This window comes from Astyanax mexicanus, chromosome 11 (assembly GCF_023375975.1).
Source record: "Astyanax mexicanus isolate ESR-SI-001 chromosome 11, AstMex3_surface, whole genome shotgun sequence".
NCBI classification, from domain to species: Eukaryota; Metazoa; Chordata; class Actinopteri; order Characiformes; family Acestrorhamphidae; genus Astyanax; species Astyanax mexicanus.
This window is the reverse complement of record NC_064418.1, coordinates 37312344-37339379: the sequence shown is the minus strand read 5'-3', so window position 1 is coordinate 37339379 and position 27036 is coordinate 37312344. Positions and strand designations below refer to the sequence as shown.

General features: G+C 40.0%; 1 protein-coding gene across 1 annotated transcript in view; it reads left to right on the top strand.

Moving 5' to 3' along the window:
- The window catches only part of ptprna (protein tyrosine phosphatase receptor type Na), a 45234-nt gene that overhangs the window by 11358 nt on the left and 6840 nt on the right, over positions 1–27036 (top strand). The window contains exons 3-18 of the mRNA XM_007259934.4: positions 6252–6362; positions 7232–7325; positions 8116–8269; positions 8605–8920; positions 9304–9435; positions 9590–9621; positions 10026–10291; positions 11913–11999; positions 12258–12337; positions 12820–12884; positions 22762–22965; positions 24076–24288; positions 25301–25448; positions 26428–26501; positions 26620–26697; positions 26862–26981. Of these exons, the coding sequence (XP_007259996.2) occupies positions 6252–6362; positions 7232–7325; positions 8116–8269; positions 8605–8920; positions 9304–9435; positions 9590–9621; positions 10026–10291; positions 11913–11999; positions 12258–12337; positions 12820–12884; positions 22762–22965; positions 24076–24288; positions 25301–25448; positions 26428–26501; positions 26620–26697; positions 26862–26981 (2174 nt within the window). The remainder of the gene's footprint in view (positions 1–6251; positions 6363–7231; positions 7326–8115; positions 8270–8604; positions 8921–9303; positions 9436–9589; positions 9622–10025; positions 10292–11912; positions 12000–12257; positions 12338–12819; positions 12885–22761; positions 22966–24075; positions 24289–25300; positions 25449–26427; positions 26502–26619; positions 26698–26861; positions 26982–27036) is intronic.

The following is a 27036-nucleotide window of genomic DNA, read 5'->3' as shown; positions in this document are numbered from 1 at the left end:
ACCCGATCCCCGGGTTGGTATTGGGGGGTACTGCCTCGGTGTCTGTCAGACCTCTCCTTGTACTGGTGTAACGCATCCGAGACCTGCTGATGAGTCTCCTCCCACACCTGCTCACTCCGTTTCATCCAGTCGTCTACTGCCGGAACCTCAGTAGCCACGGCTGTCCACGGAGCTAACGGAGGTTGGAACCCCAGAATGCACTGGAAGGGAGTGAGACCAGAGGTAGAGTTAGTGAGGGAGTTTTGTGCAATTTCTGCCCATATAAGAAATTGAGACCAGTCGGAGGGATGTTTGTGACAGTAAAGTCTGAGGAATTTACCAAGCTCCTGATTGACACGCTCACACTGCCCATTGCTAGTGGGATGGAACCCTGAGGTAAGACTCACATGAACCCCTAAATGTTCAAAGAAGGCTTTCCATACTCTAGACGTGAACTGAGGGCCTCTATCCGAAAGGATATCTTCAGGGATACCAAAGTGTCTAAAAATGTGAGAGTAGATGGCCTGAGCTGTCTGTAAAGCTGTAGGTAGAGCAGGGAAAGGAATAAACTTAACCCCCCTAGAAAACCTGTCTACCACCGTGAGAACAGTAGTGTACCCTTCGGACTCAGGTAAGTCCGTGACAAAGTCTACCGCGATATGAGACCAGGGTCGCTCTGGAACGGGTAGAGGAACTAGCTTACCGGCTGGAAGGGTCTTTGGCGTTTTGCACTGAGCACATACCGAGCAAGAGACTACAAAAGTGTGTACGTCAGCTCGCATGGTTTCCCACCAATAACGAGCCGAAATTAACTGTAAGGTGCGCGTGACACCCGGATGGCCTGACGTGAGAGAAGAGTGAGCCCAGCTAATGAGACGATCACGATATTGTAAGGGAACGAAAGTTTTCTGAGGTGGACAACCCTCAGGAGGAGGTGACCGTTCAGCAGCCTGCTGAATCAGATCATCCAACTCCCAGCGAATAACTGCTATTTTAACGTCTGGAGGTAGAATACGCTCACACTCAGAGGACTGAGATGCGCTGTCAGGAGTGCAGAAGATTCGTGACAGCGCATCCGCCTTGGTGTTACGGTTACCAGGTCGGAACGAAATAGAAAAATCAAACCTGGAGAAAAACAGTGACCAGCGTGCTTGGCGGGGGTTGAGGCGTTTAGCATTACGTAAGTACTCCAGGTTCTTATGATCCGTGAGAACAGTAAACGGATGAGCGGACCCCTCCAACCAGTGACGCCACTCCTCGAGAGCTAGTTTGACAGCTAGCAGTTCCCTATCCCCTATGCCATAATTGCGTTCTGCAGGAGACATCTTTCTAGAAAAGAAGGCTATGGGATGAAGTTTAGGAGGAGAACCACTGCGCTGTGATAACACGGCCCCCACCCCAGAGTCAGAAGCGTCAACCTCGACCACGAAGGGCAAATCGGGTTTGGGATGAGCGAGTATAGGGGCTGAAACAAACGCGGACTTAAGCCTAGCAAAAGCAGCCTCAGCTGCAGGCGACCAATTAAGTACCTTGGTGGCCCCCTTAGTCAATGCAGTAAGCGGAGCGGCAATACTGCTAAAATTGCGAATGAACCTCCGATAGAAATTAGCGAAGCCCAAAAAACGTTGGAGGTCCTTTATGGACTGAGGAACGGGCCAATTGGTGACTGCGGAAACTTTAGTGTCGTCCATGAGGACGCCCTGGGGACTAATGACATAGCCGAGAAATGTGACCCGTTGGAGATGGAACTCACACTTCTCGGCTTTAGCATACAAATTGTTGTCTAGCAAACGTTTAAGTACGGAGCGGACATGACGAACGTGGGACTCTAAATCTGGGGAATAGATCAGAATGTCGTCTATAAAAAGGACTACATGCTTGTTGATCATGTCGCGAAAAATGTCATTCATGAATGACTGGAAGACTGCCGGTGCGTTAGCTAGACCAAAACTCATTACCAGGTACTCATAGTGCCCATTGGTGGTAGTAAAGGCAGTCTTCCATTCATCCCCCTCACGGATGCGAATGAGATTATAGGCACTGCGTAAGTCGAGCTTGGTGAAGTACTTAGCCTCACGTAATTGTTCGAGAGCGCTAGGGATGAGAGGGAGCGGGTAAGCGAACTTCTTGGTGATATCATTTAAACCACGGTAATCAATACAAGGACGGAGACCACCATCTTTTTTCTTAACAAAAAAGAAGCCCGAACCTACAGGAGACCTAGACGGGCGAATGAAACCCTGTGCAAGAGCCTCCTCCACATAATTAGCCATAGCCTTCTCTTCGTCAAGAGTGAGAGGATATATTCTAGCCTTAGGAAGAGTGGCACCTTCAATAAGATCTATGGCACAGTCATAGGGGCGATGTGGTGGCAGCTTAGTAGCATTAGCCTTACTAAATACTTCCAGGTAATCAGAATACTCAGAGGGAAGTACGGGAGGATCTAGGACTTCGGGGCTTTCAATTGAAGTGGACTGTAAGGCTATATCAGAAAAGGCTAAACAATGTTCAAAACAGAAATCAGACCAAACCGTAATGTCCCCTTCAGGCCATGAAATCTGAGGGTTGTGCGTCTTGAGCCAAGGCATGCCCAAAATCAACGGGTGTTCCGTGCTGGGAAGCACGAACAGAGACAGTTCCTCGTGGTGGAGAGCGCTGGCTTGGAGAGAGAGTGGCACAGTTTGGAGAGTGACAGGTCTGGAGCGCACCGATTTCCCATCAACGGCGTGGATAGAGATGGGGCGACGGAGCTCCTTCGTGGGGATGTTGTGTTCTTTCACCAATTCCAGGCTTATGAAGTTTCCCTCCGATCCGGAATCGACGAGTGCTGCAACGGGAAAAGAACCAGTGGATGAACTTAAAATCATAGGCAAAAAGAAATTCTTAGAATCACGACAAGGAGTCAAGTTACGTACCACGTTGGCGCGTGGAACCCTTTCCACACGCTTTCCCGTCGCAGGAGGCCTCATGGATCGGGTCAGGAAACCACACTCAGCTTTGTGATGACCCTTCTCTCCACAGTAGAGACATAGATGGAGACGAATGCGGCGTTGGCGTTCGGCAGCAGACAGTCTGGACCTCTGGATGTCCATGGGTTCAGGTGTGGACTCCGGAGCAGATGTAGAACCACTGAAACCGCTGGCAGAGACGTGAGGATGGGGTTCAGAAGCTACGTGGGTGCTGGACTTGGGACGACGAGATAGCAGCTGATCCAGGCGAATCGAGAGAGCAATGAGTTGATCCAGAGTGAGTGCTTCATCTCGGCAAGCTAACTCTCTTAAAATGTCTGGGTTGAGTCCGTTTTTAAACACTGAAAGAAGCGCTGCATCATTCCATCCACTGCCAGCAGCTAGTGTCCGAAACTCCAGAGCATACGTAGCGACTGGCTTGTGACCTTGCTTCAGAGCGAGCAGTAACTCTCCATTAGATTGACCGTAACGCGAGTGATCAAACACAGAGCGGAAAGTGTCCAAAAAATCCGTGTAGCTAGCCACCGAAATGCTATCCCATACAGCAGTGGCCCACTCGAGTGCTTTCCCGGAGAGACGAGAGATAATAAAGCCTATCTTGGCTTGATCAGTAGTCACTGGAGAGTTACTGAAGTAAACAGAGCACTGTAAAATAAAACCGCTGCACTTCACCGGATCACCGTCATAAAACTCCGGTTTGCACACAAAAAATCCGGAGGAAGAAGCGCTGGGGTTATGAGGCCTGGTGTTAGCCATGGGGCTAGGGTTAGCAGTAGAGCTAGCGTTAGCCGAAGCTAATCCCTGTAGGTGCTCGAGGATGCTAGTCAGCTGTTGTTGCTGATTAGCTTGCTGGCTAGCTAGCTCTGTAACAGCGTGAGTCACACCAACGAGGGTTTGTTGGTGCTGACCGAGAAGTTGTCCCTGGCTAATCAACCCTGTTTTTAACTGGTCAGAGATCGCTGTCTGTTCACGTGTGGCCGCGTATTCTGTCATGGTGGGGCACAGAATACAGACACTCGCGGAACCAGTCAAGGTTTTTATTAAAAACCCACAGGGTACAGAGAATGAGATTAGCAGTATAAACAAAACACCAGTAAAGGTATACCTGGGAGCGGAGAGCTTAACAGGATAGTGAGGCAGTCCAGTGGTCATACACGAAGTAAGCAGTATCAGAGGCAATCCAAAAACAGAAACGATAAACAATCCAATGGTCATACACAAGGCAGGCAGTATCAAAGATGATCCGAAAAACATAAACGATAAACAGTCCAGGGTAATACACGAAAAAATCCACAACGAAGGCAAAGGCAAAAATCGGTAGTCAAAAAACAAAAGCAAGGTCATACACAGAAAATAATCACAGAGAATAACGCTTTGTAATGTCGGACGAAACCTAGGCAATACGCGGCGCCGAAGGGCGTCTGAGCAGTACTTTTATACTGTGGCTAATACTCAGGGCTAACAGGCCGGGGCAGGTGAGGTGTCACGTGATCAGCAGTGTGTGTGTTGTCAGCGGGTGGTGCATTCTGGGTATTGTAGTTGTTGGGCTGACAACCTCCGTTGGAGACCAGTGTGGAAGGACAGGAAGTGCCTACAGCACCAGACGTGACACCACTTCAGTTTCTAAATCAGTTTCTCTGATTTTGCTATTAATAGGTAAGGTTTTGATTAAAATGAACATTGTTGTTTTATTCTATAAACTACGGACAACATTTCTCCCAAATCCCAAATAACATTTTGTCATTTACATCATTTATTTAAAGAAAATGAGAAATAATAAAGAAAATAATAAAAAGAATAATAAAAAGATGCAGAGCTTTCTGACCTCAAATAATGCAAAAAAATTAATAAATTCATAATCGTAAAGTTTTTAAGAGTTCAGAAATCAGTATTTGGATGAATAACCCTGGTTTTTAATCACAGTTTTCATGCATCTTGGCATGTTCTCCTCCGCCAGTCTTACACACTGCTTTAAACTTTATGCCTTTACTCCTGGTGCAAAAATTCAAGCAGTTCAGTTTGGTTTGATGGCTTGTGATCATCCGTATTCCTGATTTTATTCCAGAGGTTTTCGATTTGGTAAAATCAAGCTTTCAGAGCTGTGTATTTGACATGATTTCTCACCCTCAAAAAACCTCCTAACTTTCAATGGAAGTGAATGCTGTCAAAATATTTATTTTGACATGTGATATTTATTCCACTATTCCAGTACAACTGATAGATAAAAACGGACAAACTGAAATAAAAGGATTTTGTGGGAAGCAATGGTAACACCAAAACACCAAAAAAGTCTCCAGAAAGGCAACATTACAGCAGAAAGAAAAAAGACCTTCTGAACTTTCAGTGGATGTCAGTATAAAACAAATATTTTTTCAGTTTTGGCACATTTCGTTTGGCCTGTTGAGCATGATAGTTTGACACAATAGGAAGGACAACCTGCAACAATATATACTATATGTACTGTATGAATAAATGAACTTCATTAGGGGCATATTTGTAACATTTAATGAACTAGTAATAAAAAAGTTACACAATCTGAATTGGTCATTCTAGATAAATAAAGTTCTGTCGATTTTTTTTTCCTGTCCAGCTTTAACGTGCCACCACCACCACCAGCAGTTAACCAGAGTCTTTTATATTATGCCAGATTATGGCTCATATTTCCATATCCGTGTGTAACTGAACCATCTCCTCCATATAGTGCCGCTCTCCCGTTTCTCTCCACCTATAAATAGCTGTGAGTCACGTCGGCTCTGGATGGAGAAATGGGGTTGAGTTCAGACTGAGCGCTCGACCGCTTTCAGGGATCAATTCCACCGGGGTCTTTTTTAAAAAGCAGCGCTTTAGTTAGGGATGACTCAGTGGTTTGGATGTAGGTGGTGAATATGAATGCGTGTGTGATTTATGTTTATGAAGTTCACTCATGGAACTTGTGTTAAGAGATATGTTGTTTCATTTATTCTTAATGTTTATTATATGGGCATTAAGTTTAATTGTTGTGTACATTAAAGTTTTTAATTTGTACTTTGATATAGAAGAGTAATGGCAGCCAAATGACTACCTTCTGACTATGGAGCTACAGGAATACTGATTGTTTAGTCAGAATTTACATATAAATTCTAGTCTTATATTGTAAAAACATGGAAAAATCTTGGTATAAAATAATATATAATAGCCTAATGATATTTAAATATTTAAATTTAGGTTTTTACAATAGAAAAATGAGAAAGTTATTTCTCATTCAGTATTTGTATATATCAGTATATGTGATATGCTTATGTTTGTGTGTATTCTGTATTACAGACAGGCTATTCGGCCAGTGTCGGAGCTCCAGACAGGATCAGGTTCAGTACCAGGTGTCTGTGCCTGTTCTCCAGAGACTGCAGGAAGTACTTAAAGAGTTGATGATGCAAGGTACACGCAAGCACAGCCCATTCAGCGCTCATTACTCATCACTGATTTACAGAGCTCTCTCAAAGTTAAGCATGTTTAACAGTCAGCAAGTAGTTGAAAATATGTCCTCGCACACCTACTCACCGTGACTCATGTTACTTTAAAATATTTTCAGCAAATAACGCTGCTGAACACTGTAACCAGACGTGACTTGATGTGACTCTACCAAAATGATGCAACTAGAAACACTTAAATTAGTACAGAGAATTATTTAGAACAAAACTGCTACAAATTAGAGAAATAATGACTAACTTGACATAACTAACTAACTAGTTAATTATGTATTTAAATAAAAATCTTTATAAAAACTGTTCTGCAGTTACTCAACTCAACTCAACTCAACTTTATTTATAGAGCACTTTAAAAACAACAACAGCTGCAACAAAGTGCTGTACATAGCAAACTATAGGACAAAACAAAACACTAGAAACAATAAGACAAATTAAAATATAGGTATCAGTAAAAAAAATAGTATTAGATAAATATATGAGCTAAGTAAAGTAAAAGTTAAACAAAATAAAATAATAAAAACAGAAATAAAATAAATAAATAAAAATAAATAGATAAATAAAACAAGAACAAAATTTGGTTAAAAGCCAAGGAATAAAAATGAGTCTTTAGCCTGGTTTTAAACAGTCAGCAAGTGTTAATTCATATACATTAGCATATTACATATTAGTTTCATAGTAGTTACTGAATAATAGATCTTTATAATAACGCCTGATTTATAAGCCTTGAGACTGAGGGTTAAGCCCATTCTCTGACACATCCTCTGTTCTGTCTGTGTATGAACTGTGTGTATGTGTGTGTGTGTGTGTGTGTATGGGCAGGATTCTCCTGGCAGGATGACATCACCCAGTCCATTATAGCGAAGGAGCTGAGCCGTGTTCCTCACTCTCGGGCTCAAACGCCTCAGCCAGGACCGTGAGTAGCAGCAGCAGCAGCAGCAGCAGCAGCAACAGTGATCATGAGCTTTAAAATTTCCAATCTATTCATTCTGATACAAATTAAACTCTTTAAAATTTTCTGTGATCTTAGCCAAAGCTGTTGGCCTGAATTTCAGGGTTTTGATTTTATGTAATACGTTATTAACAATAAAGCCTACATGGCTCTTGGCTGTGATGTAGAGTTCTCGGCAACACCTTTAATCAGTGTAGAATCTGCATCTTTATGGGGAGGTTGTTTATGGTCATTTTGTAAGTCCTTCACATTTGTTGCACATCTCAAGGAAATGCAGTTCTACCATGATAAGGTCCAAAGAACTTGTTCAAAAAGTTCCAAAGAAAATGTTCACTTAAAATTAATTATTTGGTTGCATTTTAAGAAAGACAATGATTCTGCATAGAAATCTCAGTGATTTGTTTTTCTGTATTTCTGCATTGTCACTGTCATGCAAAATTATTGTCTTCAAACGGCAACTTTACCGGAGAAGGAAACAAACTTAAGTGGAAGTTTTAGCTTTCAATAAAAGCCAGTGTAAAATATTTAATTTGTTGCATTTCTTTTAGTCTGTTTATTATACATTTTTTACACAATGCTAAGAACAACTGCCAGGTCCACATTACAGTGTGTTAAAAAGAAGTAAATGAGAGCAATATGTCTTTGTGCTATATACATTTTTCACTGCGCTACTAGAGAATATTATGACTAAAGCATATGTTTTAAACAGTAATTAAAGTGTTAGGTGATGAGTAATTATGAGTTTTCTGTACAGGTCTGCACAACATTCTCCTAAGAAGGCATATTCCAATTCGAAGACGGAGCCCAGAACTCCCCAGAGCTATATGGATTACGTTATTTTAGATCCTCATCAGTCCCCATCTCTACATATGCAAGCAGTACCACTGGACCCATATGCCTACTTACAGGTACAGCTCTAGATGTTAAAATGTGTGTGTGTTCATGTGTGTGTCTGTGTGTAGATATGTTGTCCTGGTGTGTTTTTGTTTCTGTTTGTAACAGGGTGTAGGAGTTTGTAGACAGAAGCCTCCCTTGATTGAAGTGAAGGAAGGCTTCTATTACAAGAAAAGAAGACACATTTTCATGTTGTCTACATCAATGAATTTTGATTTCCTGAAAAGCATAGACAAAACCAAAACAGACGAAACATGGCATATGCTTATCTTCTTTCCTGACATCATCTGAAATTGTTTTTGACATTAAGTAAAGTGTCGGTGTCTGTTCTACCATTGTCCTCCTACAGGAGGATATCTCACACTCCCTAAATTCACATGCCGGCGTGGGCTACCAGCGCCCCTCCTCGCGCTCCGGCTCACAGCAGCAGCAGCAGCGAGACAGAGATCGGCAGCTGCTGGAGAAAGCTGTCTCCCACTACCTCTCCGCACAGCACTCGTTTCTCCATCGGGGGGCAGCAGGCCTCCCTGCCTCCTCGTATTATGAAGACTTGGACTTCCCGCTGGATTATGGAGAGGACTACACCCTGCAGGAGCGACCCAGCTCACGCCAGCGCACCAACAAAAAGGTTCCACAGGACTACAGCTCTCTGTCCGGGCTGGACGGTAAGTGCCAATATGTTCACACTGGGAATCTGGAAAGGGGTTTTCTTTTGTTTTATACTGCAACTAAAACAAGCTTTTTGTCTAGGCCCGCATCATTGGTGCGACGCCCCTTATAAACGATTCTGCATTCTTTTTCTTATTCACAGTTATGTTATCATAATTTAATATTGGTTATTTCTGATCTTTGAAAATTTGCTGTTTTTCAGGTTAGGCAAAGAATAGAACCTTTTTATGATTTTGGAAAGTCGTAATCTTTATTTCATTCTTTATCGTCACCAGTATCTCGTCAACACACACAGTAATGTGATTTCAGAATGAGATGACGTTTGAGGGTTTTTTTCCATACTTCTTTGCATAAGTGTTTTTGTATGTGTGTGTTGTAGATGACACAATGGTGCGGCTGGCCGCGGTGTTGGAGAGGATGGGGATGGATCCACAAGCCCTGAGCCCTCAGCAGTTAAAACGATTCGCTCTACTACTGCAGCTTCTGCAGTCAGATGTGACAGAGAACACAGGTATCAAAATACACAGATAAACAGATAAACCCTCATACACGCCATATAAAAATTCTCAAACCATCTCTTTTGAGGTGTTTCGTTAATAAGTCGTTGATCATACTGAAGACTGTATTTGTTTCATTGTGCTCTGTCTTATTTTTATCATTCTCAGAAAAAGAGCCGGGAAAAGTCACAGTGAAAGAGGTTCGTTCTAAAATAATTGAGCATCATATTTTGTCTAAGGATTATATTTAAATATTGTGCTAAACAGATTTTCCAGGGGCTTAATTTTAGCGATTAGATTGTTTTAACTACTAGAGTGAGATATTCTTTGCTTTTTTCTCTTTATTTAGATTTGTTTGTACTTTCATATCACTTTTGAGTGCAGTGGTGTATAATACCAGTAACTAAAAGCCAAATAATTTAATTATGACCAGTGTTTATGATTTTGTAAAGGTTGAATTAAGCTGTGGTGGTACTGCGTTAGTCTCTATTGTATGTGATAAACTTTAACTAACTTTGTTTCCCTATTAGATCAATGTCTTTGAGGAAAGTTTAAAAGGAAGCAATGATTGTTCACTGATTATCTCCTTGTTTAACTATCACAGACGATTGTAGCAGGCAGTGACACAGTGTCACAGAAAGGTGCCAAACCTCCGTCTCATGCTGGGGCTGCTGTACCCTCTACTGCCGGGCCCCAGCTGGCCCCTACCCTGGTCTCCACCTCAGCAGCTTCGGTGACTGTGCCTCAGGGCCCCATCGTTCCAGTAAAGGACATGGAGCTGAATGAGAAGAGTTCTCCAGACCTGAAAACAGGAGGCAAGGATGGGAGCAACGTCAGAGAGGAGTATGGCTACATCGTTACAAACCAGAGGTAACTGATTAATAAGGTTTAACCATTTAAAACTCTGATGAACTAGAATGCAGGTGTACGCTTCAGTCTTTATTTTTAGGAGTGTCTGGGCAAACTTAAAGTTATGACTGAATAAAACATGGATAGATCACTTCAGCATCAGATTTGGTTGGTCTCATTAACCAATGGGAAATGTTCATGTTTTTGAACCACGGAATTGTCCACTGCTATACTCTTGTAATGATGGATCCCTTTGTCCTTGTAAATTGAACGAATCCCAGATTAGAAAGCATTGAAAATTGGCGTTTAAAGCATAATGTAGTCTAAAACTTTGTGACACTAAGAAAGAGGAATTTTGCAGAGTAAAATTAGGAAGTTCGAAGTGTTTATGATACTTACAACATAATAGAAAGTATCTTAATGGACTTAAAATGTAGTATAATTTATAGTGAAACAATGTACAAGGAATAAAAAAGGGTCAATGATTGATTTCTGATTGTTTAACCCCTTGAGCGCTGTTACTTTTATTACACCCTAATGTACATCTACATGTAAAGCGGTGCAAACTGGCAAACTGAGTTGTTTCTAGCTTATACTTGTGCGGAAAAAAGTCAGTAACCACTAGGGATGGGTGATATGGCCCTAAAATAATATTATGATATTGCATGGTATTATCGCGATAATAATACTCTTGGCGATATGACAAAAAAATACACTACTGCAACAAAACAAAACTTACGTTTTATTATTGTATACAATATGATATGGCACACCTCTAACTAGCAGATTTGTAACAGAAGTCAATGAGTCAAAATGTCATGATATTAATAATAGTAATGAACTCCAAATATCTCTATATATCCAGGATTAAAGAAAAATAAATGATACTGGACAGATATAATAATAAGTCTCTAGTAGATATATAAAAGGAAATGAGAACAGTGTGAATTTTTTTTTGCTTAAAACAGCAAAAAAGTAGTACCCTGATGTGATAATTAGGGGTGAGTTTTATGGCACAATATTTCAGGGTATAATATCGTTCATGATATTCAAAAATGTTGGCGATATTATCGTGTACGATATGATATGGCACACCCCTAGTAACGACAGATTCTGCTGATTTAGAAATGTTTAAGGGACTAATATTAGTGCTCATGTATGTTTATACATTGCACTAGTTGCTGAGGATGCTGAGGATATGTGTGAGTGTTGAGGGGGGTGGGGGGGCATGACAAAGCACAAATAGAATTATCTCAAAAGGCATTAAATACAGCACAGTACTATACAAATGGGAAAGCACATTTCTACATGTTACAATTATCTTTCTACTCATATCATATAGATTATTGTTAGATTACTATCACTATATGTAATAAGTACTGATCCTTCATTGATTGTATAACCCCATTATGCTTCATGACGTTTATTGTACCCTAAGAATTACTGTTCCCTTACTACATGCAAAACAGTGCAAACTGTCTGAGTTGTTTCTAAGTTAAGAGAAAACATTGGGGGGGAGAAAAGCTAGGAATGGCTGGAGGTTCCAAGAAGTTTAAGAGGTTTACATAAAAGCTCATGTATGTTTACATGTTACAGTAGTTTTCAAGGATGCTTGTGTGTGTGTGTGTGTGTGATCCCCCAGCCCTTTGAGCCTGTATGACGGGGTGAAGCTCTTAGAGACACTGGCGGAAAGGATACACCTCACGACAAGCAGCTTCATCAACATCAGGTACAGTCAGAATATGTGTCTATTCATGTATGTATGAGTGCGTGAGTATGCCAGAATGTGTGTGTGTTTGTGTGTGAGAGAGAGAGAGAGGGAGGGAGAGAGATAGAGGGAGTGTAAGTATGATGTGTGATTGTGCCCGTTTAAGAACAGGGACACACAGAAGGTGCCAAAGAAAGACAAAGTGTAATCCATTAAGTGTAATCTCAGCTGCCCAGAGCACATCCATCAGCAGCTGTGTGTGTGTGTGTGTATCTGCAGTGTGGTAGGGCCTGCGTTGACGTTCAGGATCAGACAGAACTCTCTGAACCTCAGCGCTGAGGACGTGGCCAATAAAGCGGGTGAGTGACAGGCTGTCTCTCACACACACCTTCTCGTCTCGCTGCTCTCTCTCTCTCGTTCCAACTCTCAATCTACAAGCAATTTAAAAAGCAGCCTGATAGAGAGTGAGAGAGAGAGAGATGGAGAGAAAGAGATATATAAAGAAAGAAAAGAAGAGAGAGAGAAAGTTAAAGAGAAAGGCATTAGCTGAGGCTCTAATTATTCCAAACATCACCTTTTGCTCTCTAACATCTCACAAACACTTCAGAAGCATTAGCCTACTTCTCTAAAAGCACATGGCTGGGAAAATTGGCAAAATGATCTTTGTCAGATGCATCATTTAATGTCTCAAACCGCGATGTAACAGTTTTTCTGTTGTCGCCTATTTTAATGATGGCCGTGCTTCGTATTTCTTCTAATGACAGAGTGACTCATGGTTTATGCATTTGTTAAGGATGAAAGTGATCAAATTATGAGCAGTTTACCTCTCTTCATTCCTCAGTGGCTGAGAAGAATTTTTTGGAAGGAGAGACGGGCCTGAAGATCATTCAGACAGGAGTGGGAGAGGTGGGTACCTTTGTTTTCTATTCTGCCTGCCTTTTTTTCTCAGCAGAAATTCCTAATCACGCATTTCACAATGCGAACGCACATTCACTCTTACTGACAAGTGTATAGATCGACCGTTCTGTTAATTGGCTCGCGAAGTGGGCCGCTCATTCACGGTACATGTGTATCTATTGGTGATGCCACACTCATTAGTTGTACAACTAGGCAGGGAAGGCCCTAATTGGAATTCATTCGAATCGGTACACCGTTTCATCCCAGGATGTAAATCACATATTGTGACAGAGTTTCAGACGATTCCTTTCAGATTCACGTCACATTCAGACCGAATTTCAGCGGCAGGCCTGAAGGAGGAGGGGAAAAAAAAAGAAAGAAAGGAAAAGGCGCTAAAGCTGTTCCTCTGTTCTTGGCTGTCCGATTCGGTACTGTACTGTTCTCCCGCTCAAATCCTGCAGCTTTTTTCCCCCGCTGCTCCTCAGTTCTCTCCCTCACCCACTCTTTCTCTCTGTGTCCCCTGCCATTCTCCCCTCTGCCATTCTTCTGGCCCTACTCTTTTTGTTACCTCTGCTGCTGACCCCTCCCCTCTCCCCCTTCCCCCCCCCAGTCCACCCCCTTTCGTTCACCCCCCTTTTTTTTCTCTCGTGGCCTTTGTGCTCGCTGTGCATATTCAAGCGTTTGCCTCTCTCTCCCTCTCTCTTGCTCGCACTCTCCCTTTTCACTGTGTACAGCTGTTGTGGACCCTTGAATGCGGCCGAGCGGCTTTTGTTGCATCCGGCTGCTCATATTTTTAATTATTCGACATTGTTCTGTTGTGTGGCTATGACACTCTTCGCTTTGAGATGTGTAATGTATGAATGATAGTGTGTCTGTGCGTGTGTCTCTGGGTGTGTCTGAGTGTGTACGTGTGTGTCCATTTGTCTCTCAATGTCCATGTATATATGCGTGAGTGTGTGTGTGTGTGCCTGTGTGTGTCCGTCTTTTGTGCTCTATCTTTCAGTTTTCTCTCTTTCTCTCTTTCTCTTTCTCGCTGCCTCAGTAATGAGACCTGGTTGCACCTGCTTCTTTTTTGTCTCTCCATTATGAGGACCAAATCCTCTCCTGCACCTCCCCACAATCACCTCTCTCTCTCTCTCTCTCTTTCTCTCTCTCTCTTTCTGCCTCTCTTTGCTTCTCTCATTTCCCTTCATCACTGAATTAAATTGAATTTGTGTATATGGTTCGCTGGACTGCAGAGGTTTTACCCTCATACAACCTCACACAGATTATCCAGCAATCTTGTTAAGTGTGATATCCACTCAGCAAAGTCTGTGGCACACATCGTAAAACATGTGCAATGCACTAAAAGTACAGCATGTATTGGTGTTGGGAATGGGGTATCTAATAACCTTCAGTAGTACCTACTGAAATTTCAGAGCCTGTTCAAGGCCCTCTTTTTTGCGCTTCCTTTGCAGTTGTTGCTGTTTAACGTTCTCAATTAATCAGACCAAAGTTTTTTTTTTTTTTTCGGACTTATCTACCAATCTGTAATCTGACTTCTCTTAGTTTTCACCTAATGACTAGGGTCATTCCAGATGTGCAGGTCAAACTAGGCTAGCTCCTAATTCATTGGAACCCCATTTTTCTCTGCACCGTGACACTTTTCTATATAGCCTATTCGTTTTATTGTCTTCTCAAGCTCTTAGCATCCCCCCTCCCCTTGGAGAGCCCCCTCCTCTCCCTCTGAGCAACATGTGGAGCTGGGCTGTGGGACGTGGGGCCTTCAAATGAGCCGGCCACAGCTCGCCGAGCCACATTTGCTTCCCTCCTTTTCCTGCTGCTTCCATTCATTCTGTGCACTCGTCTCTTGTGCTTCTGCCCGGCTTTATTCAGGGACCTAATGTTTAACATGCAGCTTGTCCAGCACCTATGCTTGGGCTTTGTAGAGGCTGCTGAGTGTATATTTAGTACTGCGTTGGTGAGAAGAACCGTCAGTGCTGGTGTTGCTCCGGTGCAGCGATTAATCCAGGACATGGGTGCGTGCAGGCTGCTTTCCACTGCTCACATGTGCTTCTGCTGCGGGTGTGTACTGAGGTAGGGCTGATATTCACTGTTTTATACTGTTTATACTGTTTTATACTGAGGTATACTTAGTATACTCAGTTAGTTATAAGAAAAAGAAAAAATCTCACACTTTTAAATTAACACATGGAGGGTTTATTTGGATTAAATCAGCATTGCAGGCTTTTCAGTGTATATATTTAAAAAAAAAAATTAATAGAACTTATCTGTGCCGACTGATAAACTGTGTATGACAAACAGGCTTGGATTTAGAAATTGTTAAGGTACCACATCTGCTCCCTTATCTGTGCCATAAAGTGCGATCCAGTGCCGAACTGTTCAGCAGATCAATACACACTCTTCCACTGGCTGAACTGTGCTGGGATAAGTCTGAGCACACTAACTGTAACCTTGCATGGAATTATTCATATTTTTAACAAAAGAAAGAGAGATTAGTTTGTATGGTAATTGATGCATGTATTCTTAACATATCTAAATGGTGAGGAAATTGCTCATTGTAAACTACAGCCTGAACCTGTTTATAGATTAGAGTCATAAATTGTAATATGTAAGAAGTGTGAAAGGGTTTCTCCTCCTTAACTTAGATTTATTACGCCAGTTAGAGGTTGGACCACGCCTTGATGGATTGCTGATTGGTTAGCTGTGTGCTTGCTTGTAGGAAGTATGCACAAAATCGACCCCAACATACGTTTCTCCATAAAACAGTTGCTAATTAATGGATAAATGTATATTGTGTATATCTTTGTATTCTGTTACATTACCTTCAGTTTATTGTAATTTTTTAAAACATTTAGAAATGCATGTATTTGATATGCAAGTACAAACTTACAAAGTATTGCATGAATGTATATATTTTATAAAAAAATAAACTGTTAATAAAATGATGATACAATAATGCTAATACATTAAGTAATTGCATTTAAGCTTTGGGAGACATTTTTATTTTTTTCCCCACATATTCAGCAAATCCTTTATAAAAAAAAAAAAACCCTGTGTGATGTGCTTCCGCTGCTTCCACAGAGTGGGATAACAATAGAAACAATTAAGAAGGAAACAATCAAACAACATCAGTATCAAAATAGCAAACTCAATTGTTCTTGCTTTCCTTTTTTTGCGCTCTCTAAAGTAACATCTTTGTGTGTGAATGGGTACGTGTGAATGTGTGTGTATGTGTGTGAGTGTGTGAGTGTGTGTACATTTGTACTTTGGAAATTAAACACTGTTACTGGGCTTTGAGTGTATGGTCTCGGATGGTGATGTCAGGTGGATTGGTTGCTGTGGAAACTAGGCAGTGCAGTCTGGATGAGTGAGATGATGTAATGCGTTTGTAGCCGTTGCAGGTGCTCTGTAGTTCACTGGATTTCTGTGGGTTTCATTTAGAAATCAGAGCTGGGATTAATGTTAAGTGGGTGACCACACCAGGCCTATTATCCCGCCCATCCTGTTTTGTGTATTGTAGCCCAACTCCCAGTCTTTGGCTTTTGTTAACCCTTCTTACACGTTTTCCAGTTTCTTCAAAGCTTCCCTGCTTTTTTAACATTTGTAGTGTCACTTACAAGACATCTGTATGCAAAAGGAGCTAAATCTTGACTGTTCAGAATGCTTTTTTCTATAAATATGTAAAATATTCAATGTACAGATGTGTTTTTTAATACAAGTAATTTTATTAATTTCCCAGAACCTTCAAGAGAAAATAAGTTTAAGGATTTGTTTATAACATTTTTTTCTCCAATTTGTATAGATCATATTGTAGGCTTTTGCACAGATGATCTTTAAAGTTGACGGCGGTGCTGCAGCAGCGAGAATTTTGACGAGTCATGCACAGAAAGCTTCAATCTGATAACGAGGCAGCTTCACTGCGCTGCTGAAATAAAGTTTGTAGGACTGAATGGGGAGAAGATAAAGCACAGACTGCTTGCTGATGGGATATGAGATTTGCTGAGATCTCTGAAAGATGGCCCACACTCCATTTCTTCGCCACTCCACCTATTGTGATGCAGATAGGGAAGCTTTATGTGATCTTAACCCTCAAATCACCCAAAACACATACACACTATGTGTGTGAGCGCACTCTTTTTTTGTGCCTAAGGTTAAAGGGCTCAAGTGAGGTCACAGGGGGTTATGGGGGATGGTCTAGAGGTCCTGGGACATTGCTTATTATAATTATAAGGAACAGATGTTATCACCACCAGACAGACGTACCATCTTTCTGTGAATGATAAATATATTTTAGCTTTTTTTTTACTTTATTAGCTTTATTTATTTTTTTATATCTTCTTTATCACCATAATTTTTCAAAAACTGGTTATTATATATTGTTTGATTAACTATGATTGATGTTCTATTATAAAATAAGTATTGATCATTTAAAAAAACTACCATATATAAACTACATATATTTGGCATCTTACATATAAGAATAAAGAACTGTTTTGCGGGTCTTTAGACTATTCAGGGTTTTATTTGAATATGTAGTGTGTGTGAAATGAGATGTGTATGATAATGACTGGCCAGCATGTGTCTTTCTTTCAGAGAAAAATTCATGCAGAGACGTTTTAGTGTGATTCAGTGAGTAATAGTGTGTTTGTGCGAAATCCTTTCACAGTCACAGTGGTGCAAAAAATATCAGCACCCTCCAGCTTCCTTAAGATTAAGATTCTTTTAAAGAGTCTAATTGGTTCTCGGCTTGACCATACAATTGTTGGAAAATACATATGTTTAATTGATGCAGAGCCTTTTTTTAAACATGGTGGTTCTTTAAGGTTTAAAAGTTCCTTTGTACTTGTATATCACATGTGCAAAATTTCCTGAAATAATTTATCGAAAGGTTCTTCATGAGTCTAAAAGTGGTTCTTACATGGTATTTCTTCTTACAAAAATACTCCACTTTGTAAGACACCTCCACTCATTTAACCATGGACATTCATATTTATAGACTTCAGTACATTTGAAGATATTTATTTATGTTTTAAAACAAATATGTAGTATATGTGTGGAGTATGCTGTATATACTTATGGTATATGGTAAGTGATTACCATACATCACTCCCCACCTTAATATTTGTCTTCTTAGAAATTTAAATTGTGTAAATGCTGTGATTATACAGTATCTAGAATGATGACAATCTAAAGAAACATTTGAATTAGTAAAAGGTTCTAGCCTGGTAACATTATTCTTTTCTATGAATATAGAATATTTGTGGCTTAGGTTTTGACTAATGTTATAATCATGGAATACATCATTTTGTGATATATATATATATATATATATACCCCTATATATAATCTTTATTATGTCAAGAATGTGCAGAACCATATTCAAAATCATGCATCATGATCTATCGACCACTCAATGCCCTTTTACTCCTTCTGTGACCGCTTTCTCACTCCTTCCTCTCCTTCATTGCATTGGCCTCCAATCTCCCTCACCCTCTCTTGCTTTCCCTCCCTCTCTCTCCCTCTCTCTTCTCTGCCTCCCTCGTTTCTCTGCCTGGCCCTCTCGGACCCTGGGGGGCCTTTGTGCTCCTGTCCTAAACCAGCTCATTTTTCCTGCCCGCGCCCATGCTCCATTCTGAAAGCCTGTCACTCTTCCTTTCGGGGGCCTCTCTGGAGTAGCAGGTGAGGTGCCCCACGCCCCGTCCCCTTCAACCCCCTTACCCCTGCCCCCCTTCTCTTTCACCCCCGCATTGTCCCCCCTGTCCAGTTGCACACTGCCCACCCCCGCTAACCCCCTTCCCTTTCCCCTTCCAACCCCCCTTATCCACTCTCTCGGAACATTCTTCTGGCCTTTCAAGAGAAAGGGCCGAACCTAGGGAGGGATGAAGAAGGGGGACAGAGACCCGCGCTGAGAAACATGTGAGGAATGAGAGGAGATGGAAAAAAAAAGGAAAGAGGGTGTGAAGAGGACTGAGAAAAAGAAGGCAGAGGGAGCTGAAGGGGTTCAATGGGGGTGTAGAGAAGGAATGGTTGGTGAATTTTGAGAAATTAGCCCTTCCAAAGAACAACCACATACTAACCATTTCTTCCTTTAAGAAGAAATCCGTTATTTTTTTCCTATTATAAGTTACATTTTAAGTTCCTTCGATGTTAAATAATGAAATATGAGTCTGAGTAAAGCACATTTTAGTTTTTCTATGTAATAAAATGTCCAATATAAAACATAAATGAATAAAATAGTTCATATACAATTATACAATCGTTTGAAGGACTCAAATGTAGCAAAGAGGGAAAGAAAAAGAGAGAGAGTGGTGAGACAGAAGGACGTATTCACACTCTTCTCACATTGCTAACTCAGCGTGCTGAACGCCCTGAACACGCCTTCCTCAGATGGCTGCGAGCACAGCGCTGTTTGTCCGCAGGCACTCAGGCACTTCGCCGAGGCTGTTTTACATTTATGCACATTAAAGCTCAATTTCATTTCAGTTTGATCCATGTTGAGTAATGTTGAGCCTTGAGTCGAATGAATTAAATGCATTCGTCTCAGTAATGTGTGGAAAAGAAAGTCCTCTCCTACATCAAACATCAGGATTTCTCCTCAGTTCTCACCCCCCCCCCCCCCCCCCCAGTGTATGATGCTCTCAAGGCTCAGTATTTTGGTGGCATCAGATTAGTCCTAGTCTTCCATTAAATAATCATTCTCACTTCAAAGATGGGCTTAATCTGTGTCCATCGCACCAGCTGTCCAGATTTAAACAGGGGATTAGTGGCCGAGTTTATCTTGGGTGTGCACTGACCGGTTGGTTTAGGCTCAGTAAAACTGTGTATTGATCATTTATCCTTTCTATCACACAAAAAACCTCGGCAGGAGGGAGATTTTTTAAAACTCTGTTTTCTTTGTTTTCGTATAGATGGGGAAAATAAAGCTTTATAGAAATTATATCTTCACAACTCACCTCCTTACTCCCTATGTAGTGAACTGCATAAAACATAAATTTACAGTGTCTACATGCAGATAGCACTAGATTTAAGATTTGGTATCCTCACTTTTGCTGTTCATCCTTTTTTAACATGTTGATCTTTATTTTGTTTCCAAATTTCATGATGATCGGACCAATAGACATGCAACAAAATGAAAATGAGAAGAAAATTATTTGTTCATTGATTTCCATTAAGTGAAATTTTCCATCCCCTGTAAAGTTGCATGACAGTGATAATATCCTATATACCTAATTTTTAATTTTTCATAAGTTATTCACTATATTATTGCATGATTCTGATGATTCATACATGTATCAGTCCTGTATGATGGCGTTTTAAAAGCGAATATGGTTCATTTTCACTGTATGTTCTGTTTCATCCTTTTTTCATTTCTATTCCAAGATACGTTTTTGTTTAATAAGTAATGACTGTCGGCAATATCCTCTCCCTTCCTCTCCTTTCATCTCCTGTCCTCTCTTGTCCTCGCTATCGCTCTCTCTCTCTCTCTCTCTCCCCCTTATTCTCTCTTTCCCTTTCTCTCACCTCTCTCTCTCTCTCTTTCTCTCTCGCTCACCCTCGTAGATTACACAGAGCATTCTCTTGTTGCCATGGCAGCACCAGAGCCTGTTCTCCCCTGCGGAGGCTCCCAGATGCCATGGCAACATCAACAGGCAGGGGATGGAGGCAGGGGGGCCGAATGCATTTCACCTCTCTCTTTCTCTCTCTCTCTTTCCATCTATCTATCTATCTATCTATCTATCTATCTTTCTCTCTATCTATCTCTCTCTCTGCCTTTCTCTCATTCTCACACAGACTGTCCGTTCTTTTCTCACAGGAAATGAGTAACTGAAGAGAATCAGAACAGAGGGAAAAATAGTGAGAGAGAGAGAAAGAGAAACAGAGATATAAAGAAAGAGATAGAGAAAGTGAGAGTGATAGAGAGTGAAATAGAGAAAGAGAGAGAGATGGAGAAAGTGAATCATAGAACGTGAAAGAAGCATACAGAGGTAGAAAGCCAGAGACTGACAGAGGCGGAGAAAGAGAATGAGAGAGTGTGAGAAAGATTTTGAAGAAAATATTGATAGTTTGTGAGAGAGATAAAGAGTAAGTGATGGTGAGAGAAAATGAGTGATAAAGAGACAGAGAGAGAAAGAAGAAAGACAGATAGATAGAGAGAAAGAGATAGCGAGAGTAAGTGTGAGGCTGATAGTTTGTGTGTGAGAGAGAGAAAGAGAGAGAGAGTTAAAGATCTGGTAACTCTGTCTGATTAACCCGCATCCAGGGGAGGGGTTTCCTTAATTGTTTACTTGTGTGTAATTATGCAGGGGGGCGAGGGGCAGGTGACTTTTGCTAATTATTTCAGGGGGTTGAGGAGGGCTGGCACGTGGCGGTATGTGTGCGTGTGCGTGTGCTTGTGTGTGTGACTGTGTGGGTTGCCCGGGTAATTAGTCGCTGATGATGGCGCTGACATCCAGCTTGTTTACACAAACAGAGAGAGAGAAACAAAAGAGACAAAGACAGAGAGAGTGCGGGGGAGACGCTCGGGTAACTGTGCCAGAGAGACCACCCAAACCCACCACCTAGCCTGCCCTCTCCTCCTCTGCGCTGCTGTTTCAGACATGTTCGGCTGGGCCTTTGACTCCTCGCCACTTTCACAAATACACGCCTCATTTCTGGGGGCAGAGTTGGAGCCCAGTGGCTGCTGGGAAATGCAGCGTTCTTTATTTCCAGTGTTTTTTCCCTCTCAACTCTTCTCGCGTCATTGTTTAATTGTTCTGTGTAACACTGGGAACGCAGATGCTGCTGAGCACATTTAATTTACATTTAAATTGATTTTGAATGTTTAATTACAATAATATTACTGGTTAGGATTAAAAGGGTGTGCTATTCATTCACCACCCCAGACAACAGAAGTAGCCTATGTTGAATAACGTTGTTTCTTTTTTTTTTCATTTCTGAAGCATTAAACAGCTTTGATCTGTCATCAGAATTGATTTATTTGTGCTATATGTTTGATTTAACATTGATTCATTACATAATATATTGTGTGCATTACATTAAATATACATATATTGTTTGTTTTATATTCATAGAGATTGTGCTGTGCTCTTACAGTGTAGAAAGGGACATTTAAATTATAATAATAATACTTCTAATAATATCTAATAATAATTCTAATAATATAATAATTATTATTATTATTTATAGGGAACACAAGGCCAGTCACAATAATGACGTTATCGCTTTATCATATAGCATATGGACATGAACTCTTTTTCACTTTTTACTGTCCTGAAAAATTGCCCATTATGTTTACATTTGTGTTTTATTACATAAAAATGATTATCAGCAATATTTAAGACAGTCATACTGGCCACACTGGAGAGTTTTAAAATATACTGCAAACTTTTGACATAGTAATAGTAATACAGCTTGCCAAAAAAATACCAAAACTATTAAATTATGAATTATTAAATACAAGATCATTGCTTTTAAAATAATGTAATTGCCATATAATTATTATATATTATAAGTATATCAGTGGCAATTTATTGTTTTTTCTGGAACATTAAATTGTCCATAAAAGATACTTATCATGACATGCCTAGATAGGAAACACCTTTCATCTAAAGGCACTTTGGGATTAGAAGTGCCCCAACCATTCAAAACCTTTAATTGAACATTAATTTAATGTCAGAATTTTAAAACTAACCAATGCCTATGTTTGCTTAAAGGTTGTTTTTTTCATCATCAACATACAGAAAATAATGCAACCAAAAATGTATGTTTATTCATTGGTCTTTGTCTCTTTTTCTCTCTACACTCGCTGTTTCTCTGTCTATCTCTCTCTCTATCTCTCTCTCTCCTTCTTTCTACCTTTTCCACCCTGTCTGTCTCTCCACAGAGGAGCGAGGGGCTTCCTCAGGCCACACGGATCGGAGATGGCTCACGTGGGGTCGTCCTGACCATGGTTGCCATGGCCTGCGTGGGCGCAGTGGTGTTGGTTGCTCTAACAATTGCCTGTTTACGTCACCATGCCCGTCAACTCGCCTCGGGCAAGCTGGGACTGGGCCCTGAGGCTGGAGCAGAGACACACTTTGACTACCAGGTGAGAAAGCAAATTACTGCACAGAAATGCTGAAATACACAGAAAAAAGACTGGAAAGGGTGGACCATTAGACACTGTTTTATGAAAGGCAGCTGGTGCTTGTAAATTATTTTCAAACAGAAACAAATAAAATAATACATTAATATGTATAAATAATAAACAAAGTAGGACTGCTAATAATATTTTACAATATTTAAAGACATTTTCATTATTCACAATTTGTATTCTTATACACATGTTCTCAGTCAATGTTCAGGCATCAGTACGTTTTCAATATTACGATATTCAAATGCGATATTCAATACAATATTCAAATACTCTCCCATACTATATACACTGACCTTTTTATCAGTTAATACAATTAAACTAAACTTATCATGCTGTCTATAAAGAAATTTACAACCGAGTTTGTGTTATTGAAGCATTGATGCTATCCTAAATACAGCTCTGAAAATTAAAAGACCATTTAAGTTTCTGAATCTGATTTTCTCTGATTTTGCTATTTATAGGTTTATGTTTGAGAAAAAAATTAATTGTTGTTTTATTCCATAATCTACAGACAATATTTCTCCCAAATTCTAAATAAAAATATTGTCATTTACATCATTTATTTGCAGAAAAATGAGAAATGGCTGAAATAACAAAAAAGATGCAGAGCTGTTTTTTGTTATTTAATCACAGTTTTCATGCATCTTGACATGTTTTCCTCCACCAGTCTTACACACTGCTTTTGGATCATCCATCTTCCTTTTGATTATATTCCAGAGGTTTTTAATTTGGTAAAATTAAAGAAACTCATCATTTTTAAGTGGTCTTATATTTTCCAGGGCTGTGTTCTTAAAATATTTTTTAATAAGAAAATGTATTACAATAAAATAGTAAAATATTGTCATACTGCACACACAAGCTGCAAACAAAGCTACAAGCTGCTGAACTTAAGCATCATCATTAGAATAGATATCACCACCAGCCCACATGCACTAGACAGGACTTGTGATAATGTGATGTATCTGAAAGGTAACACGTTCCTTGTAGGCAGTGCTTTGCTTTTGAACTGTGGCAGTGAGTTTCCTGTGTGTGGGTCGGTGTGTGCGTGTGTGTTTGTCTCAGGAGCTCTGTCGGCAGCACATGGCAGCAAAGTCATCGTTTAGTCGCCCAGAACCCGGCGGTCGGAGAGGCACAGACACTTCCCGAGTGAGCAGTGTGTCGTCTCAGTTCAGCGACGGGCCACAGCACAGCCCCAGCTCGCACAGCAGCACGCCTTCCTGGAGTGAAGAGCCTGCCCAGTCCAACATGGATATCTCTACTGGCCATATGATACTGGTACAGAAACCCCCTTGTTATATACATATATAAACCTGGTGTTTCATAGGAAATTGTTTTAAAGATTTGAATTAGTGATGAAACTTTGAAAAAAAAAACTCTGCAAAGACTACACTTATAAAATGTAAAGAGATTAGTTAATTAATAAATAAAATAATCTCATGGATAGTTGTCAAAACAGTATTTTGTGTCTTTCATTACGTTATATTATATTATTATTTAAACTTTAAGAAATCTACATATTAAGACTGCCAAGACTTGCTATTTTAATGTAAAATCTTGCACAATTTTATATATTATTATGTAAACACAGTGCAGTTTTGAGCATGTTGTGTCTCATTTACCAATTTTTTTTTTATGTTTTCATTTGTTGAGAAATAACCTAAACATAGTGTAGCATTAGATCGCTATATTCCAAATAAGAAAACACTGGTAAATGTCAAAAACGTAATAAAACTTTATAAATGAGGCTTTTACGTATTGAAGTGCATTAACCAAGAATAAACTATTTCTGTTAGGGCTGCAGGATTTATATATATTGTGATATTAGAAAAAAGTCATACAATTTTTCAGTTCATGATACAACATGTTATGTTATTAATAATAATGCACTCTGTGTATTGAATATGGGAGTAAAATAAATAATATTGTGCACTTATAATCAGCTATAACCTCTGAGAGAGGAGATATATCATACAAAATAAGAATAGTGAAAATTGTCCTTTTGCTTCAAGCTGAAGAAATGGTTTAAAAATTTAATATGACATTGCACAAGCTGAAATTATATATTTGCATATATTCTGATATAGATGTGGTTTATTGCAACATTTTGGAATTATTACAGAAACAGAAGTGCTGAAGAAACAGTAGGCATCTTCTCAACCCTACTACTCTCACCTCTTCCAGCTGCTGACTTCATTTTAACAACTGTGAAAACCAGCAGTAGCAGCATAAAATTAAATCAGCTTCAGGGGCAGCTCTTACAGGGATCTGCATTACCTTGTTTTGCTAGGCCTACATGGAGGACCATCTGAAGAATAAGGACCGTTTGCAGAAGGAGTGGGAGGCTCTGTGCTCGTACCAGGCTGAACCCAGCTCTGTCTCCATCGCCCAGAACGAGAGAAACCTGGAGAAGAATCGCTATCCTGATTTTGTACCATGTAAGACCTTGTCTACCTTCTTCTGGCCTTTTGATTGTCTTTGATTTTGATATTTAGTGTTTAAAAAACACATTATTAGAGTATAGTCTAATTTTACAGCATTGAGATTTATTTTTCACTGTTCACCATGGGTCAGATTTGGCCTGTCACTATAATTACATTATTATAGTAACATTTATTGTATAGTATAAACATGACATCAGTACTTTTTCTGTCTTCAATACTGCACATGTTTACTAATCAAGGAGAGCCTCTACACATTTATGAATCAGTATGTCAGCTTTTAAGTTTAAGTACAGGTTTCTTTTTAATATACAGCTCTGGAAAAAATAAGAGACCACTTAAAAATGATTAGTTTCTTTAACTTTACTGAATTGAAAACCTCTGGAATATAATCAAGAGGAAGATGGATGATCACAAGCCATCCAACCAAACTGAACTGCTTAAACTTTTGCACCAGGAGTCACATAAAGTTATTCAAAAGCAGTGTGTAAGACTGGGGGAGGAGAACATGCCAAAATAAACAAAAACAGGATTATTCCACCAAATATTGATTTCTGAACTCTTAAACTTTATGAATATGAACTTGTTTTCTTTGCGTTATTTGAGGTCTGAAAGCTCTGAATCTTTTTTTTTATTTCAGCCATTTCTCATTTTCTGCAAATAAATGCTCTAAATTACAATTTATTCTTCCCAAAGCTGTATATTTAAAGCTTTTAGATTTCCAAAATTCCAAAAATGTTAATAAGTAGAAACTTTTTGCTGTTTGTTGCTCTGTAAAAGTGCATTTGTGTACTGTTATTTTCTCATTACACCAGTGGCATAAAATGGTGTTATATTTACAATAATATTGTTTTCAGCAATAAATTCTGACACAATTAATCATAAAACTATTGTAGCATGTATAGGTCAGATAAAACATGGTGCTGGTAATAAAGTTTTTTGACTGTTTCTGTATGCTGGATTGTATTTGTATCAGATGATCACTCCCGGGTGAAGCTGAAGCCTGAAGTCAACCCCAACAGAGAGGACTACATCAATGCCAGCATTATAGTAAGAACAACTCTAGCTACTTTATTTTAAGAAAAAGAAAAGCAGTTCAGCAAAAAGATCACAGTCTTTTCTTGAAGGTGGGTGGTTTATTTAATGGATTTACCCTTTTCCTCAACAGATAGACCATGACCCTCGCATGCCTGCTTACATCGCAACCCAAGGCCCCCTGCCACACACCATTGCTGACTTCTGGCAGGTTCGTAACAGTTCAGTGGTTAACAATTAACTCTCATACTGTTCCATTCAATAACCATTTACTCACTGGCAACAGAAGGCCTGGTGGGCAGGCACTGTGTGTTAGTAGGGCTCTATGGGTCTATACATCCGACAGCATTTGTACTGTATATGTGTGGGTTGCAGATGGTGTGGGAGAACGGCTGCACAGTGATAGTGATGATGACCGCTCTGCTAGAGGATGGAGAACAGCAGTGTGAACGCTACTGGCCTGATGAAGGATCGTCACTATACAACATCTATGAGGTGAAAAATTAAACATACTAATGCATACTATAAAACTGTGTAAAACTGTATGTGT